At 38.5% G+C, this 20,801-nt stretch overlaps 1 protein-coding gene across 1 annotated transcript in view; it reads left to right on the forward strand.

Moving 5' to 3' along the window:
• LOC103386273 (contactin-4-like) overlaps nt 1-20,801 on the forward strand; it is a 695,358-nt gene that overhangs the window by 102,251 nt on the left and 572,306 nt on the right. The window contains exons 12-18 of the mRNA XM_025060316.1: nt 7,155-7,282; nt 13,924-14,141; nt 15,276-15,354; nt 16,278-16,436; nt 17,204-17,353; nt 18,099-18,169; nt 19,620-19,854. Coding sequence (XP_024916084.1) covers nt 7,155-7,282; nt 13,924-14,141; nt 15,276-15,354; nt 16,278-16,436; nt 17,204-17,353; nt 18,099-18,169; nt 19,620-19,854 — 1,040 coding nt within the window. The remainder of the gene's footprint in view (nt 1-7,154; nt 7,283-13,923; nt 14,142-15,275; nt 15,355-16,277; nt 16,437-17,203; nt 17,354-18,098; nt 18,170-19,619; nt 19,855-20,801) is intronic.

Here is a 20,801-nt window from a genome sequence, read left to right on the forward strand (position 1 = left end):
ATCGCCCCAAAAACACACCTGTGTTCTGTAAGGATTTCACAGGTGCATTTGTCCAGACAGCCCTGTTCAAAATAACCACCTCCTTTAAAAGGGCTTTTTGTTGTGTTCATTAAAATCCTGGTGAGGCACGGATGAAAGGAGTTACAATTTTTGTCCATCTCACCTGTGAATTATTCATACATGCCCTCGTGCTGGCTTCTGTCAGTACGGAGGGTGGAGGAAATGTATCCTCGGAGAATGGGCGCTCAAGAGTTGTTCTTTTTGCTATGGCAGAGAGAGGAATTCAGACAGGAGCAAAATGGAATGTGTTAACGTAAGCCTTAATCTTTTATTTACAAGCCCAACACCTCAGCTGACATCTGCAGCTTTTGTTGCTTCAACTGTTCTTCCACCGTTGTCAGACTCACGTAATGTATATTTATCCAGACAGGAGGTCTCCTTCTCTTTATGTAATGTCAGGGAAAAGGAAGCCTCCCTCTGTAGTCTTGCATGAAGCATCAGGGGAAATGACGCAGTTAAAAAACTGAGAACAGTCTATTCTCTACAGGTGAGGGTTCAAAACAACATTTAGAGAGGTCCAAACATGCACAGTTATGTCTAATTGTCAGGATTGAACAAGAAGGAAAAAACATCAGCCCACCAGATCAGATACTTAAGCCCAACTTATCTTTGCGCGTCATGCCGTGAACAGGGACACTATCACCTCAGCAACGGCAACCCAAAAAGAATGAATCTGATTAACATTGGTTTTGGCAGATACTCTGAGTTGCAGTGTGAGTGTTGGACATGAAAAAGTTGGATCAAGCAATCTCTAATTTAAACCTGGACATTTGATCAAGCAACAAAAATCCCAACACTTTCCTACTGTTGTCCTTTCTCAAAAACTTCCAAGGAAATACTTACAGTGCTCAGATATTACTTTAGATCTGTGTTGTCACAGTCAGAATATGAGAACAAACTCCAGTCCAAAAACCTTTATTCTGTAGTAGAACAACTTTTCTAAATGTGTTTTTTTTTTTTCCCGCTGTCATGCTGTTGAAAGCAATCTTTAAAAAGCCACAGGAAAACATGCCAACATGCCAGGGTTTGCCTACGGACCTTTGATCATTGGCCATGTCTGTGATAGATGTTTTTTAAGTTACGTTCTCTACTGGGGACACAAACATGTATTTATTGGACAGCATTTCTGCTTGGATGTTTGTCCTCCATTAATTTCAATTTTAAAATTCCCAGGATATGTGTCGAGGTTTTCTTACTGGCCAGGTAGCTGCTGGCTTAGAAGACTTTCTTGGTCAACGCTATTGGCAGTGTATGGGGCATTTAGAGCGTTTCAGCTTGGCAGTGACAATATATCAATATGAAGGAGTCCAACCCATTTCACCTGCTAAATGTGTACCTTTCTGCCTGTTAGTGAACACAGCATCAGTTTGTATCTGAATTGTCCCGTTTTCCCAAAGAGCTGTTGTGTTCCTGAGCAGCGCAGCCCTCTGTGTTCGTTCTCCTCTCTCCTGAGCCTCTTATTACAGGATGCATGGCGCAGGAGTCAAAGGACAGCTGCTTTGTCTCTGAGGATAAGTAGATTGTGGATATCCAGAGCACAGAGAACAAACGCAGGTGTTTAGTTATGTTGAGGAATAGCTGCCAGGCCTGTGCTGTCTGACTTAAACTGGGTCAGAGCTTGTTCTAGTTAAAGAACCAGGTTCACCCATCTGTTTTCTGTCTTATTGATCATAGCTGTTAATTACATTTCACACATACCGTATTTTGTTGACTTCTTTGCTTATTAGCAGGATTAATATTAAGGTTCTGCTTCAGTTATGTAATCTGTAGTGTGTTGTCAGTTTATCTGATCCTCAGGAGCTCAAAGGAAAACAGCAGGTGACTGAGCATCTAGCTTAGCATAGTTTAGTTTAGCTTAGCTTAGCTTAGCTTAGCTTAGCTTAGCCATTTTTAAAGCAAGGTTGCAGGCTATTTTTAAAGGTTTCTAATGTTCATGAGTATAGATAGAGTATAGAGAATGTTTTTAATCAAGTCAAGAAGTTGTACAATAAGTCCGGTAAATTTTATTTATATTGGCCAAATTAACAAAACACAACTTTTTTTTTTACTTTACAGTTTTAAAAGTAGAACGGTGGAAACAGATGTAATGATTCCAGGTGTTGGATTTACTGTCAGGTCTGTCTGTTTCCTCTTCCTGTTTTGTCTGCTGTGTGGAGTTAGTGTCATCACACTCGCCTGTGTCTCTGTCTTTAGTCCCACTCCTGTCAACTGGTGCCCTGGGTATTTATACACCTCTCTGCCTCACTCTGTCTTTGTGGGATCATTGTTTGAGTCAGATCTTGGTGTGGCCATGTGGTGGAGAAGTTCATGTTTTGGAGAAGGCTGGGCCTTGTAGTTTATGCGGTATTCCTGTGACCAAGTGAGTTTTTGTTGTTTTGGTACTTTGAAAATAAACCTGCAGCACCTGAAGAGAGTCTCCTTTGTGCTGCGTTTGAGTCCTGCCTGCTTCCTGCTATGCTAGCATGTAAAATTTTCAACCCAAAAAATGTCAAGAGCTTTAAGGCATCTCAAACAGATTTAACAAGTTCTATCGTTATGTCAGCATCGAGCCTGTTTGCAGCTTTGCTACAGTTTCTGATGGAAATGTTGCTTTGAGCTGTTTGTAAACATAAATGAAGGAAATGAAGGGGAAACGCTTGTAAGCAGTGCAGGAAATTACTTTAATTTCCCTGATAATATTAAGGCTGCTGTAAATAACCACTTCTTTCAAACAATTTACACAACCACAGATTAAATAAAGATATGTTTGTATTCACACTGCATCAGTACTGAAGTGTTTACACAAATGTTTAATATGAAACCCTAAATGATCCACTTTCAGTGCATTTTTGCAAGAAAATGTTCCATTAACTTAAATACAGTGTTTGGCAGCATACCACAGCAGAGTGTTCTGTCCTGTCACAATAAATGTTTTATTAAATTTAAAAAAAAATGAATGTAGTCAGGAGAAATCTCTAAGTGCTGCTGAATGGTCATAATGTCTGAATCCTGGTATGCTTTAGAAACTGCAGTGATGGACTTGGACTACTTTAGGAAATGAATGCTACAAAAAAAGCAAGAACAAGTTCCTTCATATTGTGGTCACAGTGTTAACACCCACTAGTTTGATTTCAAACGCTATTCTATAAAAAATATCACAGGGCGGTCAAACCCATACTGTAAGTGTTTTTCTTTAAACCCAGGTCATGGTGCTGTGATAAATATCTGTGGTTGATGATTCCAGATCAACAGCTGTTGGTTCCCAAATGGCTAAGATGAAAAAGACTACAGGATGAGAAGAGGGAAACCAGCTTGTGTTTGAGGCTGTACTCTGTGTGTCTAGTATGGGCCATGAGGTATTTGCATATTTGTGAAGGTACCATTAATACAAATGCTTATGTGAGAAGTTTTTTAACACACAGGTCTTTGTGATGACGTCATTCCCCAAGGAACTCCAGAGATTTATCGGGATGACAATGGCACTCGTTCTGCGGAAATTGCAGAAGCGTGACTTTATAGAGTGTGTTCACTTCATGGCTCGGCCTGCAGTCCGAGTTTGACTTTTAGTAATAATATAGGGAACATTATCAGGGTGGAGGAAGAGTTGGTCCTACTTTGTGAAAGTAATTAAGAATATATCTATATATATATATATATATATATATATATATACACACACATATATATATATATATATATTATGGTCTGTATTGTCATTGTACCACGAGAATCCAACGAAACTGAGCCTCTGCTTTTAACCCATCACCAAGGGAAGCAGTTGGCAGCTTTAAGTGCCCGGGGAGCAGTGTGTGAGGACGGTGAAATGCTCAGAGCACCTCAGTGGTAACTTGGCAGCTGTTGGATCCAAACCTGATGCCTTCCGGACCCTGCCTCTGCTTCCTTAACCACTATATTAAGTTGTCGATGTCGTTAAAAGTCCAGTTTTACATTAATTGGTAAACTTTGTTAAATAAAAATTAAATTTAAAATTCTTAGTTCAGTAGCTGGCAGTTGATGGGGGAGCTTTAAGTTTTTACCCCTCCATGTTTCTGTGTGTTATAAATGGTGGAAAACAAAAACGGCGTCCAGTCCAGTCTTGGCAGTCCTCTGCAGGATCCTTTGACTCCTACGGTGGTAGAATTCTCCCTCCACTAAGTGCTATTTAGCTAAATAATTGATGTCTGTGTGGTTAAAAAAGAACAAGAAAAACAAAAGGCTAATAAAACAAAATTACCAGCTAAGCAAAAAAAAAACAAACAAAACACCTTCTTTTCCCCCCTCTAAACATAATGATTTACAGTTTGCTGTATACACAGAGCACTGGCACAGTAATGTACTTAACATATAGCAGTTGTTTTAATTGTGCTTACTCTGCCCAGGGTTATGGTCTGTTGTAGGCCTGTGGTGCCATTAAATGGGCCATTTTAGCCCATATTTATCAGCCCTCAGGTTTGATGTCATTAACCCTGACTACCCTGCAGAGCAATTTGTGCCTCTGTAAGTGATGACTGCTGTTGACTAGTTTGCATTCAGCAGTTTCCTCTTCTTCTTCTGTTTTTCTTTTTAATTTAATCTTTGCTTTACATAAACAAAGACGTCTGCACTCAGCAGCACTGCGGTGTTTGAGGAGAGAAAAACTATACCAACAATGTCTTGTACACTTTCTTATCATGCAAGCACCACTGTAGATGGCGCCGTGTGGCTGGCACGGGTGAGAAAACACAGTGTCAGGCTGTGTCACCCTCACTTCTCGAGCAAACCCACTTTAATGCATCAGTGGGAAAAACAAGCAAGGAGACGCTCTGCTCAGTGACAGGAAACAGTTGTGTTCCCATTGTTGTTTGTTATTTACACTCCTGCTCCTGACATTATATTTCACTGTTTGTGATCTTGGACTAAATTAGCAATTTACTGACAGACTGGTTTTCGAAATTGGTCAAAAGGAGAGAGTTTAAGTAAACACCAGGAAACATTTTGATACACAAGAAGCCCGTCCTAGGCAGTTGTGACTAAATGGTTGGATTAGTGTTCAGTGGCTGTCCTGATCTGGCTCAATGGCCATGACAAATGACAGAGAGATACAGATTGCTGCAGTCGTTTATTAAACTAAAGGGAAAGTCCTTTACCAACTTTGTTATTCTTGCAATTCTTTCACATCATGTCTTGTAACCGCTCACCCTAAGACAGTCTTTTTCAATGTTGAGGTCAGGGCCCCACATGCGGTATCCTGGAATTCAAAGGGGGTTTGATAGGATGGCTAACAGTAGCAGTTAACTAAGTAAATAAATTATTTTAAAAGCCCTCTAAATAAAACTAGATCCAAAGCCTACAGCAGCAAAGAGTGTTGTAGGAGTTTTTTTTTAGTTTTTTTTTAATAATGTGACTGACACTGACAGGGCTTTTCAGCTTAATTACATTTCCTATAATAATGTAAATAATGTTAAAAGTCAGTATTATCACAGGAGCAAATGACTCACAGGTATTTAACATGGTCTAATCGTCGTCCCCTGGAAAACCGTTGAGACACTCCAGCACCAGCTCCAGTAAATGCATGATTATTGAAACAACCAAAACCGTATCTTTCATGTTAGGTATTAACACTAGTTGAATTTGTGGCCTTTAGTAAAATAATAGAAGAAGAACTTAATTGATCCCGTGCTTGGAAAATTCTTGTTACCAGCAAATCTGCTGAAACAGAATTTGTTGTTTTTTTAGGCACATATTGAACCTTTTGTTTTGTTTTTTGTTTTTGCAATAAACAGTAAAGTGTTTATCTGTGAATGCTCCAGATGAGACTAGTGAATCTGGGTTTAATGATCCTGATGATGTCTGTCAACACTATGGAGAACTGTCACACTAGTTGGCAGATCTTCAGTGTGTTTACCACTCAGTGCCGCAGCTTCTCCTAAACACACTTTGTTTGTGCTCAGACTGTGCTAACACTTCACTGACGTTGATTGTGTTGGTGTAAACCCCGTGTTCAAGGAGGACATGTTTTATTTCTTATGTAGGAAATACCAGTGTTTTAAGGTCTTTGACCTTTCTGAAACACTGATGACCTTCTGTAAAGGGCCAGCTCTGTCCCAGGTGTCTTGGAATTCAGGTGCCTAATTAATCTTCCCTGGAAATACAATCCTCCACTATTTCCCAATGTTCTTGTCTGCAAAGACTAAATTAGAGATGCTGAGAAATGTTCTTTACTCTATATTGGTCACTTTGCTCACTGCTGCAAAATCAGTCGCATGACCCCTACCTCAACGTCTATGTGTGTGTGTAATTAGTTTGCAACATTTTCAAGCAAATATCAGACAACTTATTATCAACATCTCTTCAAAAGAAGTTGGTATCTTTGAAGAAAAATCTAACCGCAAACACGTACGTGAATAAACCTATAGATTTATAATTTAATTTAATTTAAAATATTGTAACTTGTTGGGGTGTGCGTACTGTGTATATGCTGTGTGTTATTGCTAATATTGTTCTTGAAATGAGTGTGTTCCACTGTTTACTCCATTTTCCTGGGTACATTAAATGCACCATGATGTTGTTCATCTGAATTATGTCCTGTGCTGTCATTAGGAGCATTATGGCTTAGAACTGCTGTAAGTGTGTGGTCAAGTTCAGCTCAGCGGTAAGGCCGTGCGCTGTGGCCAACAATAATGTCTGCTGAATCAGCTAAAAATCAACAGTATTGTCAAAAAAAAGAACAATAAGCTGCCTAAGATTCATATAAACTCTCCACTACAATATATTTATAATATAATTGAACTTATGTCAACACTAACTAATATATTGCCTTTTTAGTAAAGGTTTGTGCCGTTGAGATATATAAAAATAAAAATAAAAAAAAACACCTACCAAAGGCCAGTACTTTTTTCATCAAAAATCCTGCTACTTTAAAATAAAGGTCAAATTAGTGACTTTAATTTGAAACCATTTTCACTTCATATTCTGAATCTCAGAGGTGACCTAGACAAACTGCCGGACGTTTACTCTAAATGAAGGCCAGACAAGTATAAATGTGTTTTATAGATTAAAGGTGTGTTTCGCTTCAGAATACCAAGAGTAATGAGCATCCTGATAACTTAAAACTAATTCTGTATTTTTAACTACAGGGTCAATATTATGTCCAACGGCAACCTTCGCATATGGAACGCAACCAAATCTGATGCTGGCCTCTACACCTGTATGGCAAGGAACCAGTTTGGAACAGCAAGCAGCACAGGAAGTGTCACAGTCAAAGGTACTTCCTCTTCTCACTTCACCCATTATGCACTCACGTAATAGCTTGATCTGTGGCCAGTAAAACAAAGACATTATTTAACATATTTTATTCACTATTTTTCCATTTCTTTCTTTTCCTTTTTTTTTTTTTTTTGCTGCTTAGCAATTTGTTAGTGATGTATTGGCTTTTTTGTATGGTATAATGAATGTTACCATGGAGAAAATGAACAGCCAGTTCAATGATCTCATCCCGTTATTAATACACTTTTAGAGAGTCACGAAGAAAAGAACTTTTTTGTTCTGCTTTTGCTTAACAGACACAGACACGTTTGTTGCGTTGTCTGTTTTTTTTTTAAAGCCTCCATTACTGTTTGAGAGTATCCTGTGAAAAAAAGCGGTCTCAGTGTTGTTAGATCATGTGGGCTGGGGATTGCGTTTCTACCCCAGCACGGTGAATTATTATACTTCATTAAAAATGAATGTGAGCTGGGTATAAACCGCTGTGGATTGAGTGGCCTTATTCTGTGCACACTGCTGTTTTCTGTCCTGTTTCCACAGGGGGATGGTGTTATCACCCTTCCTCCTGGTGTATTTGCTGATAGACTCAGTGAACTATAGCCTCACTATGACCTCCCAGTTCAGAGGAGTAGTTTCATGGTTCATGTCTGCAAGTGTTATTTATTCTGCTGTGATCGTCCTTGTCTGTGAACTTGTGTAGATTTATTAAATTATTGATTGGCGCTTGGTATAAAAGTTCATGCCTCCCATTTCAAAAAGGTTTTGTGTGTACAAGTACTGTGGCTATAAACAGGTTGTTTGACTCATCGTGTATTGTTTGAATACCAAGAAAGTCTGTGGTACTTTTACTTTTATTTGGCCTCCTAGAATGACAGCAGTGAAATGGCTACACTTGGGCTGTCAAATGGTTAACTGTTTTACTGTGAACACAAGACCATACAGCGTAATATTTGTTTGCATATAAATCTGTCAATCTTTCACACGATGAATTGCTCCAAAGCAGTATTTTATATTGTGTTCTCTTTCAGAGGTTTAAAGATGGATTTTCTTTTTCTTAGCTAATGATTATTTTCGTTCAGACATTTTTTTTCCTCCTTCTTGCCTTTCACTGTATAGTCACACTCTATATGACATACAGCACATGGCCGAGTTGTTAGTTTTTAGGGGGAAAAGCAAACAACTAAAGTATCTGAAAAAAGTATGGGTTTTTTAGGTGTCTTTGTTTTCTTAAGATACTGATTTATGAATGTTTTAAAGTCAGTACCGGTTAAGCAGAACCTAAAGTTCTCCTCAGAGAGTTCAGCCCTGCCCTTTTACATCCACTTCCTGTATCACGGATGTTGGAACAGAAAACACACACACACACACACACACCATATCCTATCAGAACACCAGAGAAGAAGGACCAGTCCAACCATCTTTTGCTTTAGTTTCAGGTCAATAGTCAACTTGTGATTTTCCAATGGATCTGCAACAAAACAAACCCCCATGTCCTCTCGGCAGGAAATAACAGTGGGATTTACCCAACAGTCATTTTCTCTCTTACCTTTCTCTTTCTCCCATTTATTATTTCCTCTCCCTCATTGTCACTGGTATTCGTACTGCTGCTTATAAACCTTGAGACGCCGCACGTGATCTTGTGCGTTTTGTCTGAGTTGATCATGTTAAAAAAATGGGACAGGGCTAATTTACATGTGGTGTGTTGTAGAGAATTGGAAGTGTGTGAATCTTGGAGAAATGTGTGGCGTATGCGATTCGACAGCAGTTTATTCAAATCGGCTCTGCTAATATGAACACTGAAAAATACCTGTCAGAAAGCATTTGCCTTCACCCGCTGAGAAAGAACCACCCCGGCAAACGAGCACTTGGGCCGTCACAACAGATGAGGCAGAGTTAATGTCTCCATTATTCCAACACTCGGGGTGATATTAGCAGATTAATTGCGCTCGATTACAGACTTGCTCCCTGAATTTTGATTACACTGGAGACTGGGTGTTGCAATTAGGGCTGCTGCCCATTATTACAGATGGCCGTCGAACTCCCAACTTCAGACAGCATCGCACCATGTTCACTGCTGATTGCCTGTGTAAACCCTGAGGGCAAATTTAGCATAAGAAACCTCGCTGCAGCTCGTCTATCCCCGAAAAGAGCTTTTATTCTAGAGGTTCTTGTACTATTGTGTTTCCTCTGGCAACATGACACGATTCATCCCTGGTACAATGGCAGCCTGACTCTGTGTTGAAATGACAAAGCCTTTATCCTCCCACTTTGGTTGTAGACTGAGAAATATCAGCCACTGTTTGACAGAGTGCTGTGACATTTTGTTCAGACATTAATGATCCCCAGAGGATGGATTGTGATAACGCAGATGATCCTCTAACTTTTTGAGAGCTATTATTAGGTCAGAATTTGAATTCTGTTTTACGATCACATACTGGCAAATGTAATGACATTCCCACGAGGCTCAAATATACTTTTTTTTTTTTAACTTCTAATTAGAGCACATGTGGAAGAAATGAAGCAGGAATTTTCAGTTGCAGAGGCTGGACCAACACTTGTTATTTGAAGCTTTTGTGACCTGCAGCAGATATTTCACAAGTTGAGAAAGTTAAAAATGGAACTGAATTATTCAGCAATGGCTCTAATTGACTTCCTATCCAATTATTTTTATGCATATTTTCAAAAATGTACAAAAGATTCTCTTGTTTAAGACAAAGACATATACAGTATAGTACTTGGACACAGCCTCTAAGTTCTGTTAGCCAAGTAGCATTCATTCACATATGCCTTGTGATTTTATGGCCTTACTTTAAAAGATTGTTTTCCAAACACTGGGCCATGAGGTGGCTCGCAAGAGGGTCGTGATGTCTATTGACTTGGGTCACGAAGGTTTGTGACTTTTAAAATATGGGTCCCCAGAAAAAAACGTTTGGGAAACACTGCTTTAAACAAGGATACCCAAAGTATGGTGTGTGCGGAAGCTGCCATTAGGGGTTTCCTAAGATTAAAAATATGACTTGAACATTTTCTGTAAAATTTAAAATCATGTCATTTTTACAAAAAAATTATAAAATAAAATCAATACTACTACGGAGATGGAGGCTGACGCTCCACAATTTTGATTAGTCTCCACAAATTAATTAACTTGATTAATATGTTACATTTGGCAGAATTAATAGCCAATATGATGTTGAGTTTACATTAGCAACACAGAGTTTTAGTAGAGCAGAGTTTTACAAATATTGAAAACCAAATTAGATCAAACACTGAGCAGGGACTTTGGAGCCTTTGAATATCTTCAGTTTCAATAGTCACTCTACATTCTAGAAGGACAACAGTACTTGCTAGTGTGGTGTAAGTATTTAAAATACACACCCTCAGCCAGAATTACTATACATCAACAGAGTTCATTAATTGAAACTGCTTGTTACTCAGCTAAACTACACTCTTGTGGCTTTGGTGGCAATGCCTCCTCGACTGCAAGACTCTGAAGTATTGTGAAATAAAAAGAAGTAATATATATCTCTGCTATCCCATTATATTTGACTTTTGAAATAATAGTCCGGCTGGTGCTTCCGGCATTTTTTTTTTTTTTTTACAGAGACTTTCTTCCATCTCACTGCAGGTAAGAAGACATTAAAAGCAAAAAAATGCTTTAAATGCTTAAAATTTCCCAGTTTTATAATCAAGCTTTCTAATGTATTTTTGCCAGAAACTTCTTTGTCAATGTCAGATGCCAGCAACAAGTTGACACACAGCAGTTGTCAATGGCTGTCAGCTATACAGAAAAAAAAAATAATGAGGAGCCATCTGTCTGTGATTAGCCGGCTGCCACAGATCTGCAAGTGCACAGCACATGAATACAGTAATCAAAGCATCTCGTATGTATGAGCGAGTGATGTAAACAAGGTCTTCCCTGCTGTTGGAGTTTGTCCTTGAGAGACCGTTTGGTTTGGTCCTTAGAAAGAGTGCCATTGGGAAAAATGTGTCAAAGAAGCTTGTTATGTGCAAATGGAATCGTTCACAGTAGATTAATGGTTTTGAAGCAAGCTGAGGTAAAATAGAGGAGGCCATGATTTTCTTTTATTTGACTCATTCTGACTCTGAGAAGAATCTATAGATTGTGCTTATAATTGAAGGGCTCCTTTTGTGCAGAACAGAATGAGATGCACAATGTGAGAGCCAGTTATCTTCACTGTAGTGTACAGGTCGAGGATCTTAGTCATTCACAAGATGTATGGAATATTTCAGAGAAGGCTTTTGACCTTCTGTTGTTAAGTCATTTCTCTCACAAATTCTTCGTCTTCATCCCTATCCTTCAGCCGTACATCAACATGAGTCCTGGTTCAGGTGGTTGTAGAGGAGAAGCATTGCTCTGGCAAACTTGTTTTAAAAGTTTCTTCTGTCCTGTGCTACATACCTTAACATCATGTATGATGCATATTGAAATCTATACATTCACACAAGAAGAACTCACATTACAGCTTACCACCATAACAGTGGAGATGTTAGGGCATGAGGGTTGAGGACGATTCATGGTAGAGGATGTCTGTGATAAATCTGATATATGATATACATACCAGATGCCAGACATTTGTGTTGCCATTTCACCATTGAATAAAATTGCCAGTTTTAGCTCATCTGTAGTATCAGTATCAGAATCATCTTTATTGGCAAAGTATGAAAGCTCACAAAAGGAATATGAGCCAGGTTCCTCAGCCACTCTCATCTGCTTTAAATGGATGAATTAAATCAAAACACACATGACAGTGGTTAGAAGAAGAGATAAATTGCACAATGATTTAGCAGAAACGATCGATGAGGAGGAAAAACTCGGTTCAGTAGACTAGATTACATTTTTTTGTATTCATTGCATTCATTTAAAGCAGACTGCGTGATGAATATATTTGATATACTAGACATTTATGGGGTTTTTTTCGAACAGATTCCACTGTATATATCTTTAGGTTAGGGGTGGCTGAGATTTTTTAAATTACCTCACAGCTATTAATACATTTTTTTAAACACAAGAGCCTAGAAAATGGTAAACATGAATACTTCACATTCTGTAGGTAAATGTTTTTTTTTTTTCAAACCTTCATGAAACTTATAAAACTTATAAAACAAAACAAAATGTTTGACTTTCCTGTTCATTGCTTTGAAACATAAAATGCAGGGCTGGTTATTGATGTTAAAAAGCACACATTTAACCATGCCTTTGTAGATTCCGCTCTTGGTCGTTTACTGCCTTGTAAGTGTAATCTAGAAAACGCCAATAAGTGTTTGAACCAACTCAGCAACACTCCCCCTAGACGCCGAGCAGGCTGCCTGGGCCCGTTTTTCTCTCTGATTGACCTCCCACTAAGTGAGTGGGTTAGAATGCTCTTGTTTACTGTGGCACTAGGTAACAAGGCCTTATACGAGACGAAGAGCAATCAAATTATGGTCAGGAGGCCGCAGTGTTGTTGTGCAACCAATCTGCTCGTCCATATAATCTTTCACAAATGATGACAGAGGAGGGTGATCAGTGACTATTTCCACTGTCGTGGTTACTGAAGGTCTATGGAGGCAGATGGAGTCCAGGCAGTTAAAAAAAAAAAAAAAACCAACACAGTAAGGGAGATGAGCTCATGAGCACAGAAAGACAACAATAAAAGGACTAACAGAGACCCATGAGAAAACTTTTCTAATACCAATTATTTACAAACCCATATCTGTTCTTTCCTTATTCTGTATAGAGCACAATACTTCTAGTACTTCTGTGTTAGTACTGCAGACTATTTAACTGGCAACAATAGTCACGTGGTTTTAGGACAAACCCAACAACTGATGGCTTTGCACAGTGATGTCAGAAAAACGACTGGATAAATCAGATGGGGAGCACTTAATTTGGATTTGCGTGTGTGTGTGCATGTGTGTGTGCATGTGAGCCTATGAAGGACCAATGCAATAAAGCTATTGAATTCACTCTGAATGGAGACTGCACTGTTGGCACTTTCTCATTAATCTATGCTCGTCCAAAAATCATTTGCCATGGTTAATTTAGACAGTGTAGCCTGAGAGGCAATTCAAACCAAGTAATCACAGCACCCCCAAGAGGAAACCAGGTGTCACACACCCGGAGCCTCTTTTCTGTCTGTTCTACCTCCCACCTTTATTTCCCCACGCGCATCACATGAGTGCAGGTGAGGGACACTGAGTGCGTATTCCCACGTGACACTAGTGAAATGAACTGCAGGACTGCAAAGGTTGTAGTACCTGGAAGAAGTGCACATGGCTGTTTACTGTTTTCCCTGGCTACTTTTGGAGATTTTTGCAGTCGTAGTGCCCAGGCTGAAGACAGAGCTGACATTGACACATGGAGTCTTCTCAGAATTCAGGATACACACGATTTCTTAGTCCCCATGGAGTCAGGCTGAGGCACAAACTAATACCAGTTATTGTAGCTGTGCACCCTGGTTTGCTGTGTGCCCTGTCTTGTATATCCTTCTATTAACTGACTCTGACATATCCATAAGGATGATGGAAGGGGTTGGCTTTTTGCAAAGCCATTTCCTGGACTGAATCATAATGCCCAGGATAGCAGAGCACAGCAGCATGTTTGAACAAATATAGATTAATGTGTGTGTGTGTGTGTTTCAGAGCCGACCATAATCACCACCCAGCCGTCCACGCTAGATGTCACCGTGGGAGAGAGCGTGGTCCTCCCCTGTCAAGTGAGCCACGACCCCTCACTGGAGCTCAAGTTCACCTGGTTTTTCAACGAGCAGCTCATCCATTTCGGGAACCACGGTGGATTTTTCGAAAAAGTCGGAGGAGTAAGTGCAGGAATTCACACAGATGTGTTTAATTTCACTGTGATATTTTCGGTATTAAGAAGTTCTGCAACTGCACAGTACAGTTCTTTTCAAATGAAACATTACATTTTTGGCAGTTCAAATGAATTAATTAATTGGAGTAATATCTGAAGATTAATCAAAGTTTTAACCCTCACCAGTGTAATGACCCACAGTGTATGTCTAATAATTCTACCTTCCATCAACTTATCCTTGCTCTAATGCACAGTTAATACACCTGTTGTTATTTGTACACACTGCTGAAACACGTGTTTGGTTCACAAAACATTTCAGGCTTAAAATACCACCTCAACACCCAGAACACATGTAGACCTCACCAGACAAGACCCAGTAGACCAGTAGATCTCAAACTTTAAAACAGTGAAAACCAGGATCGTTAAGCTCATTAGTCAGATTTATTTCATATTTATTCTGGGTAAAAACCCAAAAGTTTTCTTATACATCATGGTCAATTGATCTCCTACTCTTTTTCCCTCCTGTCATATCATTCAGAAAAGCCTTAAAGGTTCATTGACACCTTTATGTTCTAGATGACCTGTATAACTTAGCAAGTAATTAAGTAACAAGCCTCGTGTGTTTTTTTGTGTACAAAGAATGTTCATGTTATTACCCCACAGTGATCTTCAGACATTGATTCATGGTGCAACCACCCTTCGGATGTTTTATTGAATAAAGGTCAAGGGGTGACTGTAAAGATTCATTGATACGTCAGTATTGTGCTTTTCCCATCAGTTAGGCCATAATAAATTCAGCCGCAGTGCAGTGGGAGTGTTTAAATCAAGTGTATTATTTATGGCTGGAGAATTGCTGCCGGTTGATTGTTTGAAACTAAAATAACACATACACTGTAGTTGCAACTAGTCTTTACACTGAGGTTTGAACTCAAGAGACACAAAGACAGGACTGGTGTTTATATACCATTTAACCTCCAAAGACTGTCTGCTCCACTCTCATGGAATTCAAATGCAGGAGTTGAATTTGCAGTCATAGATTGAAGTGCATTTTATGATATCATAATTAAAACTATGGGCAAATGTAACCTGAGGCCTACTATGTTGCTTATAACTGTTTGTGTGTGTGTGTGTGTTTTTTTTTGTGTGTGTGTGTGTGTACCTTCATGATATTTCTCTCTAAAACCTCATCACAGGGAAGTATACGTGTGCCGTGCAGACCAAGGTGGACAGTATTTCCATTGCAGTTGACCTGGTAATCAGAGGTGAGTGTGTAATGACATTAAATACATAAGATACATGTTTCAGTTTAAGATAAACATCGACAAATAGATGTGTTCAGGGGGATGTTGCACAACAGGAGAATAACAAAATCCAATAATAATATTACAAACAGTCATAATTGTGTGTATATATATGTATATATATATATATATATATATACATATATATATATATATATATATATATATAGTATAGTAATGCAGGGTGATTAAAATGATGCAACATATATAGGGATACCATGGTCATGCTAGAAAAACACAATCAAAAACAACACATTTTTCTCAGAAATGACAGTAGAAATACTAGTCATTCATTAGGATTACTCTTAGCCTTGCTAACAGTTAGCCTGTGGAGAGCAGGCTAGCTACAGAGAATAAACCACCATAGTAACCTGGGTTATGTTTGTATAAGCAAAATGTTGTCCTTGTCTTTTTGTGTAATACCCCCTCTACCCACCACAGCATTAATTGATATTCAGTATAAAATATTGTATAAAATAAGTAATACTATTGCAAATTTAAATAACGTTCTATTTATAATCCATTTTAAAGCTTGAATTAATATACTTTATTTTATTTTGGAGACAAATCTTGTGGTATTAATTTCCATACTAGTAAATGATGCTAACATGACTTGATATATAACTTATTCTTTGTTGAAAAATAAATGCAGAGAGCAGAAAAAAGATATACTGTATATTCTTACAATTATTGAAAACATAATGTCTAATTAGCCCGTGTAGCTCCCATAGGTTTGACACTGAACTGACATTAGCCGCAGGGTGCTAAATCGGTCGCTGCATTTTCATGTCCACCTGATTTACATATACTTTCCCATGCTTTTTTTCTCCGACTCTTTTTCTGCCTTCCTCCTCTCCTGCTTTCCCCGCTGTGCCATCATTCAGGTCCCCCAGGGCCTCCTACCAGCATCTACGTCGAAGAAATCAGCGATACCACAGCTTCTCTGTCCTGGAGGCCTGGTCCTGATAATCACAGTCCAATTACAGCATATACCATCCAGGCCAGGACACCATTTTCCCTCGGGTGGCAGGCTGTCACCACAGGTAAGCTTTCTCCAACCAGCCGTGGCCTCCTCCAATTACACGGGGGGGGGGGGTCTCCTTTTTTATACTGCCTCGCCAGTGACCATATTGCAGATGTAATTTTTACCCTTGCACCAAAATGGTCCAAAATTCCACTATGACCCCTGACCTCCATTTATTCAGACTCCAGGGAAACCTTAAACATGTTTGTCATTCTTGTAATAGAATTCAGAGTGGAAAGTGTGAGTTGGTGTTAGCATTGTCCCAATGTTTAGTCGCATCAGCAAATAGGCTGTTAGGCATCCGTGCATGAATGGTATAATGGGCTTTTATCCTTCTCTGTGTGTCCTGTTGTCGAGACATTTCTGTTATTTTGGGACAATTTGAATTTGTTTAGTATGTCAGCCTCATAGCTGACATACACTGTGACTTACATGGAAAACCTGCAAAAAAATGCTTAACAATTTTAGAACAGTGGAATTCTGGTAGTTTCAATTCAGTTCAAGACAAAGTAGAAACAGGCAAAAAAGACATTAACTTAAGTCACTGAAGTTTTTTTCCCTACCCTTGCTGAGGGTCTAAGGACAGAGGATGTTACCAACCCTGTTAAGCCCCGTGAGACAAAACTGATTTGTAAATGTGGGCTATATAAATAAAAATTTGATTGATTTGATTGAAGTATGATGACAGCATTGTGACATCATTGGTGGTAAAGTTTTAGCAGGCCTGTCCACCTGGAGAAAAGTTAAGTTTTTCGTACTAAAGTGGTGTTCTGTTTCTCATGCCAGTTCCTGAGGTGGTGGGGGGCAACCGGCTGACAGCTACAGTAATAGACCTGAGCCCTTGGGTGGAGTATGAGTTTCGAGTTGTGGCGAGCAACACCATTGGGACCGGAGAACCCAGCAAGCCATCCAAACAAGCAAAGACAAAGGGAACCAGTACGTAAATGAATGCGTACAAAAAGGCTCCTGTTGCTTGTGTACTGTTTTATGATTATTCTTCTCAGTTCATTGTCGCCCCACCTACAGTCACATCAACAGTTGCAGTCTAAAGACTAGTAACTTGACGTAGTTTCTTGCGCTGAAAAACCTGGAGAATTTCTTTTACAGACTCAGACCTAAAATTAATTTTATCACCATGATGACCAAAATTAGACCATAGCAGAATAGGCCTTCCCTATTAGCTTCCACCACACAGGAGAGATGTTTATGAAGCTGTTTATGTTTAAATGTTGTGTACAACAGTGCATGGTATGTTTCAGATTTATTCAATTGAAAATGTAAATGTGAAAATATGAATTTTCCCCACGTAACACTAGAGAGTGCTGGGTACGTGTACCACAGATTGAGAACCACCGATCTAATTGATAACTAAATGTTTTAACCAGCTCAGAAGACAGGCTAACGATGCGATAAATTATTTCAGTTATTTATTAAGTTCCATCTGGAACACGTTTGAAAAGCAGATTTTATTCTCGTCTGAAATTGCAATTGGTTGTACGTTACGTGTTTCATTAGCGTCTCTGTGACATCGGACTCTATGAATGGTTGACAGCAGCTGATAACGCACAGTGTTTTTCAGACATGTCAAATATAAAGATGCCTCATTGAAGGTGATCACATGCTTTCTCTGTGTTGTGCCACTTCTGCACAGCTAAAACCAATCTCTCTCTTTTTCTTCCAGCTCCCAAGGTCACACCAGCCAACGTGAGTGGAGGCGGTGGCAGTCGCTCTGAATTAGTCATTACATGGGAGGTGAGCAAGCTCACTCAGTCAGGACTCCCCTCATCCGTGCAGACGGGAGCCAGACGCCATTATTCTCTGTGGATCTGTGCGGCTGCTTCATTAATAACAGCTGAACAGCCTAATGTATGGCATTTCATTTTTAAGAACAGAGAGGCAATAAGTGCTGCTGTCACCCTGAGGAAGAGAAATGCTTCAGAGATTTCACTGAGATAATTAAAGTCATTGGCTTCTTCCAAAGAAACAACTTTATTTTCTTTAATCATTCATTGACTTATTCATAATTTCTTTCGTTCCTTGCTTTCATTCATTCTCAATTCCATTCTTTTTCTTTTGTCGTTCCCTCTGTCCTTCTTTCCTTCATTCATACTATGTTTTCATTTCTTTCTTTCCATTTCTTCCTGTATCTTTTTCTCTTGTATGCTGTGAGACGTATCTTAGGATAGATAAACACTGTATTCTTTCTTTCTTTCTTTCTTTCTTTCTTTCTTTCTTTCTTTCTTTCTTTCTTTCTTTCCTTCTTTCTTTCTCCTAATCCTTCCTTCTCATCTACATTTATTTACACAGACTCCTAAAAACCCCTCAGTCCCTGCTGTGGGAGAATCTTAATTACCAAACACAGGAGTGTATTATAGTCTACCTTCTGCTTAACAAAGCTGCTATTCCCTGCTATGGCTTATTTTTTATTTAGCTAACTGTATACCAAAATGTGAAGGTTTTTATTAACTCAAACCTCACTGTTGTTCAGGAATAAAAGTTAAAAAAAAAAACATTATGTTAATCTCTACCTTGGCCTTTGCTTTATTTCTCTGTGGTCGCATGAAATATTGGAAGATCTGCAATTATATCGCAATATTCCAATAAAAATGATGGTTTTATGGTTCTAATGCTTGACATGAAAATGCATAGGGAATACAACAAGAAACCGTGTACTGTTACTGTAACTTTTATTCACACTGAATAGGAAGCAGATGCATCAATTAGCCTAATAGCAATCCACAACTAGCGACAAAGTGGTGAGTTAGTTTCTATAACAGAATAGAGTTAATCTTTGAAGAATACAATGACTAAATGATTTAAGGCACCAAAGCATAAGACTGGTTAGTCTTGCCAAGATGGCTCGTGAATTTACCCAACGTTTTCCACCAACTACTTTTCTCTTGGCTACCTGTTTTGGTCATTTGTTAAGAATGAAGGAACTGGTTGGCTAGCTCACCTGTTGTAGCACGGACACTGTCTACATAAGCCTGAAAAAGCCATGTTAAAATGTGTCTGCATAGTAACTTAAATTTGACATTTCAACTTTTATTTTTATGTCATGTAATTTATGCAAATGTTTGAATGTACACCGAAGTATTCATTTTTTATTTGTTATACATTTTTGAAGTTAGCCAGACTCAGGTCCAAGACATAGATATAAGCAGTGTTTTTGTTTTTTTAAACAGCCCTAATTGTTTTGCAGCCTGTTCCAGAAGAGCTGCAGAATGGACCAGGATTTGGGTATGTTGTGGCATTTCGACCACACGGTGCCACAGGTTGGATGCAAGCCGCTGTGCCATCTGCTGACGCTTCAAGATACGTCTTCAAAAATGAAAGCATACAGCCTTTCTCGCCTTTTCATGTGAAAGTTGGGGTTTACAATAACGAGGGAGAAGGACCCTTTGGACCCATTACCACCATCTACTCTGCTGAGGACGGTACGTGTACTTTCATGTCTCTGTTTAGAGGAGCTCTTTGTAAACACTGTCAACCACTGAATGCTTAAGCAGCAATAAAATAAAAGTAGATGTCACCTTCAGTGTAACTTACACTTTTAAATAGTGTAACAGTTACTTTTAAAAAGTAATTAGTCATGTTTACCAGTTACTTCTCCCAAAACTAACTGACTTAGTAACTGAATTACAAAACTATAAAAGTTACAAGGGAAAGTAAGGATTGCGTTACTTTTTTTAGGTTTATATATGTCTAGTAATTAGAATTTTTTTCTAAGCTGGTTTCACAAGCTAGAACTGCTTTTCACAAATTTCACATAATTATCCCTAAACTAAAAAACAATGAATATTTTTATGGTTGAAATTTAGGAGAAACGACTTTTTTGGTATGTCAACCATTGACCACAATAATATGTTATTTGAATAAAATTCTGAAAAAGTCTTCAAAAAAAAGTTTTATCAAAACTGCCTAAAAATACACTAATTTGCCTTAAAATATGTAGCTATATTCATTTTTGTGGTTGAAATTCAGAAAAAATATACTTTTTTGGTACGCCAACGTTTGATCACAGTAAAATACTATACCAATAAGTTCCTGAACAAATCTTCAAAAATAAAACTTTCTCAAAAATTAATATAATACACTAATTTGGCATCAGATACTTAGCTGTGTCCATTTTTGTTGTTAAAATTATGAAAAATATACTTATTGGTAAGCCAAATTTTGACTTGTGTAATATATTACACTAATAAAATTCAGAAAAATTCTTCATAAATAAAAGTTTCTGAAACACTAAGTAAAAATATGCTTGTTTTGGTGATATTTTAAAATATACAAATAAAATATTTTTTGGTGTTTTTAGCACAACTTATTTACTTGGCAGCATAATTTATGGCATAACCTATGGCATTTTGAGGCATTTCTGGGACTT

Source organism: Cynoglossus semilaevis, chromosome 11 (assembly GCF_000523025.1).
Source record: "Cynoglossus semilaevis isolate Cse_v1.0 chromosome 11, Cse_v1.0, whole genome shotgun sequence".
Taxonomy (NCBI): domain Eukaryota; kingdom Metazoa; phylum Chordata; class Actinopteri; order Pleuronectiformes; family Cynoglossidae; genus Cynoglossus; species Cynoglossus semilaevis.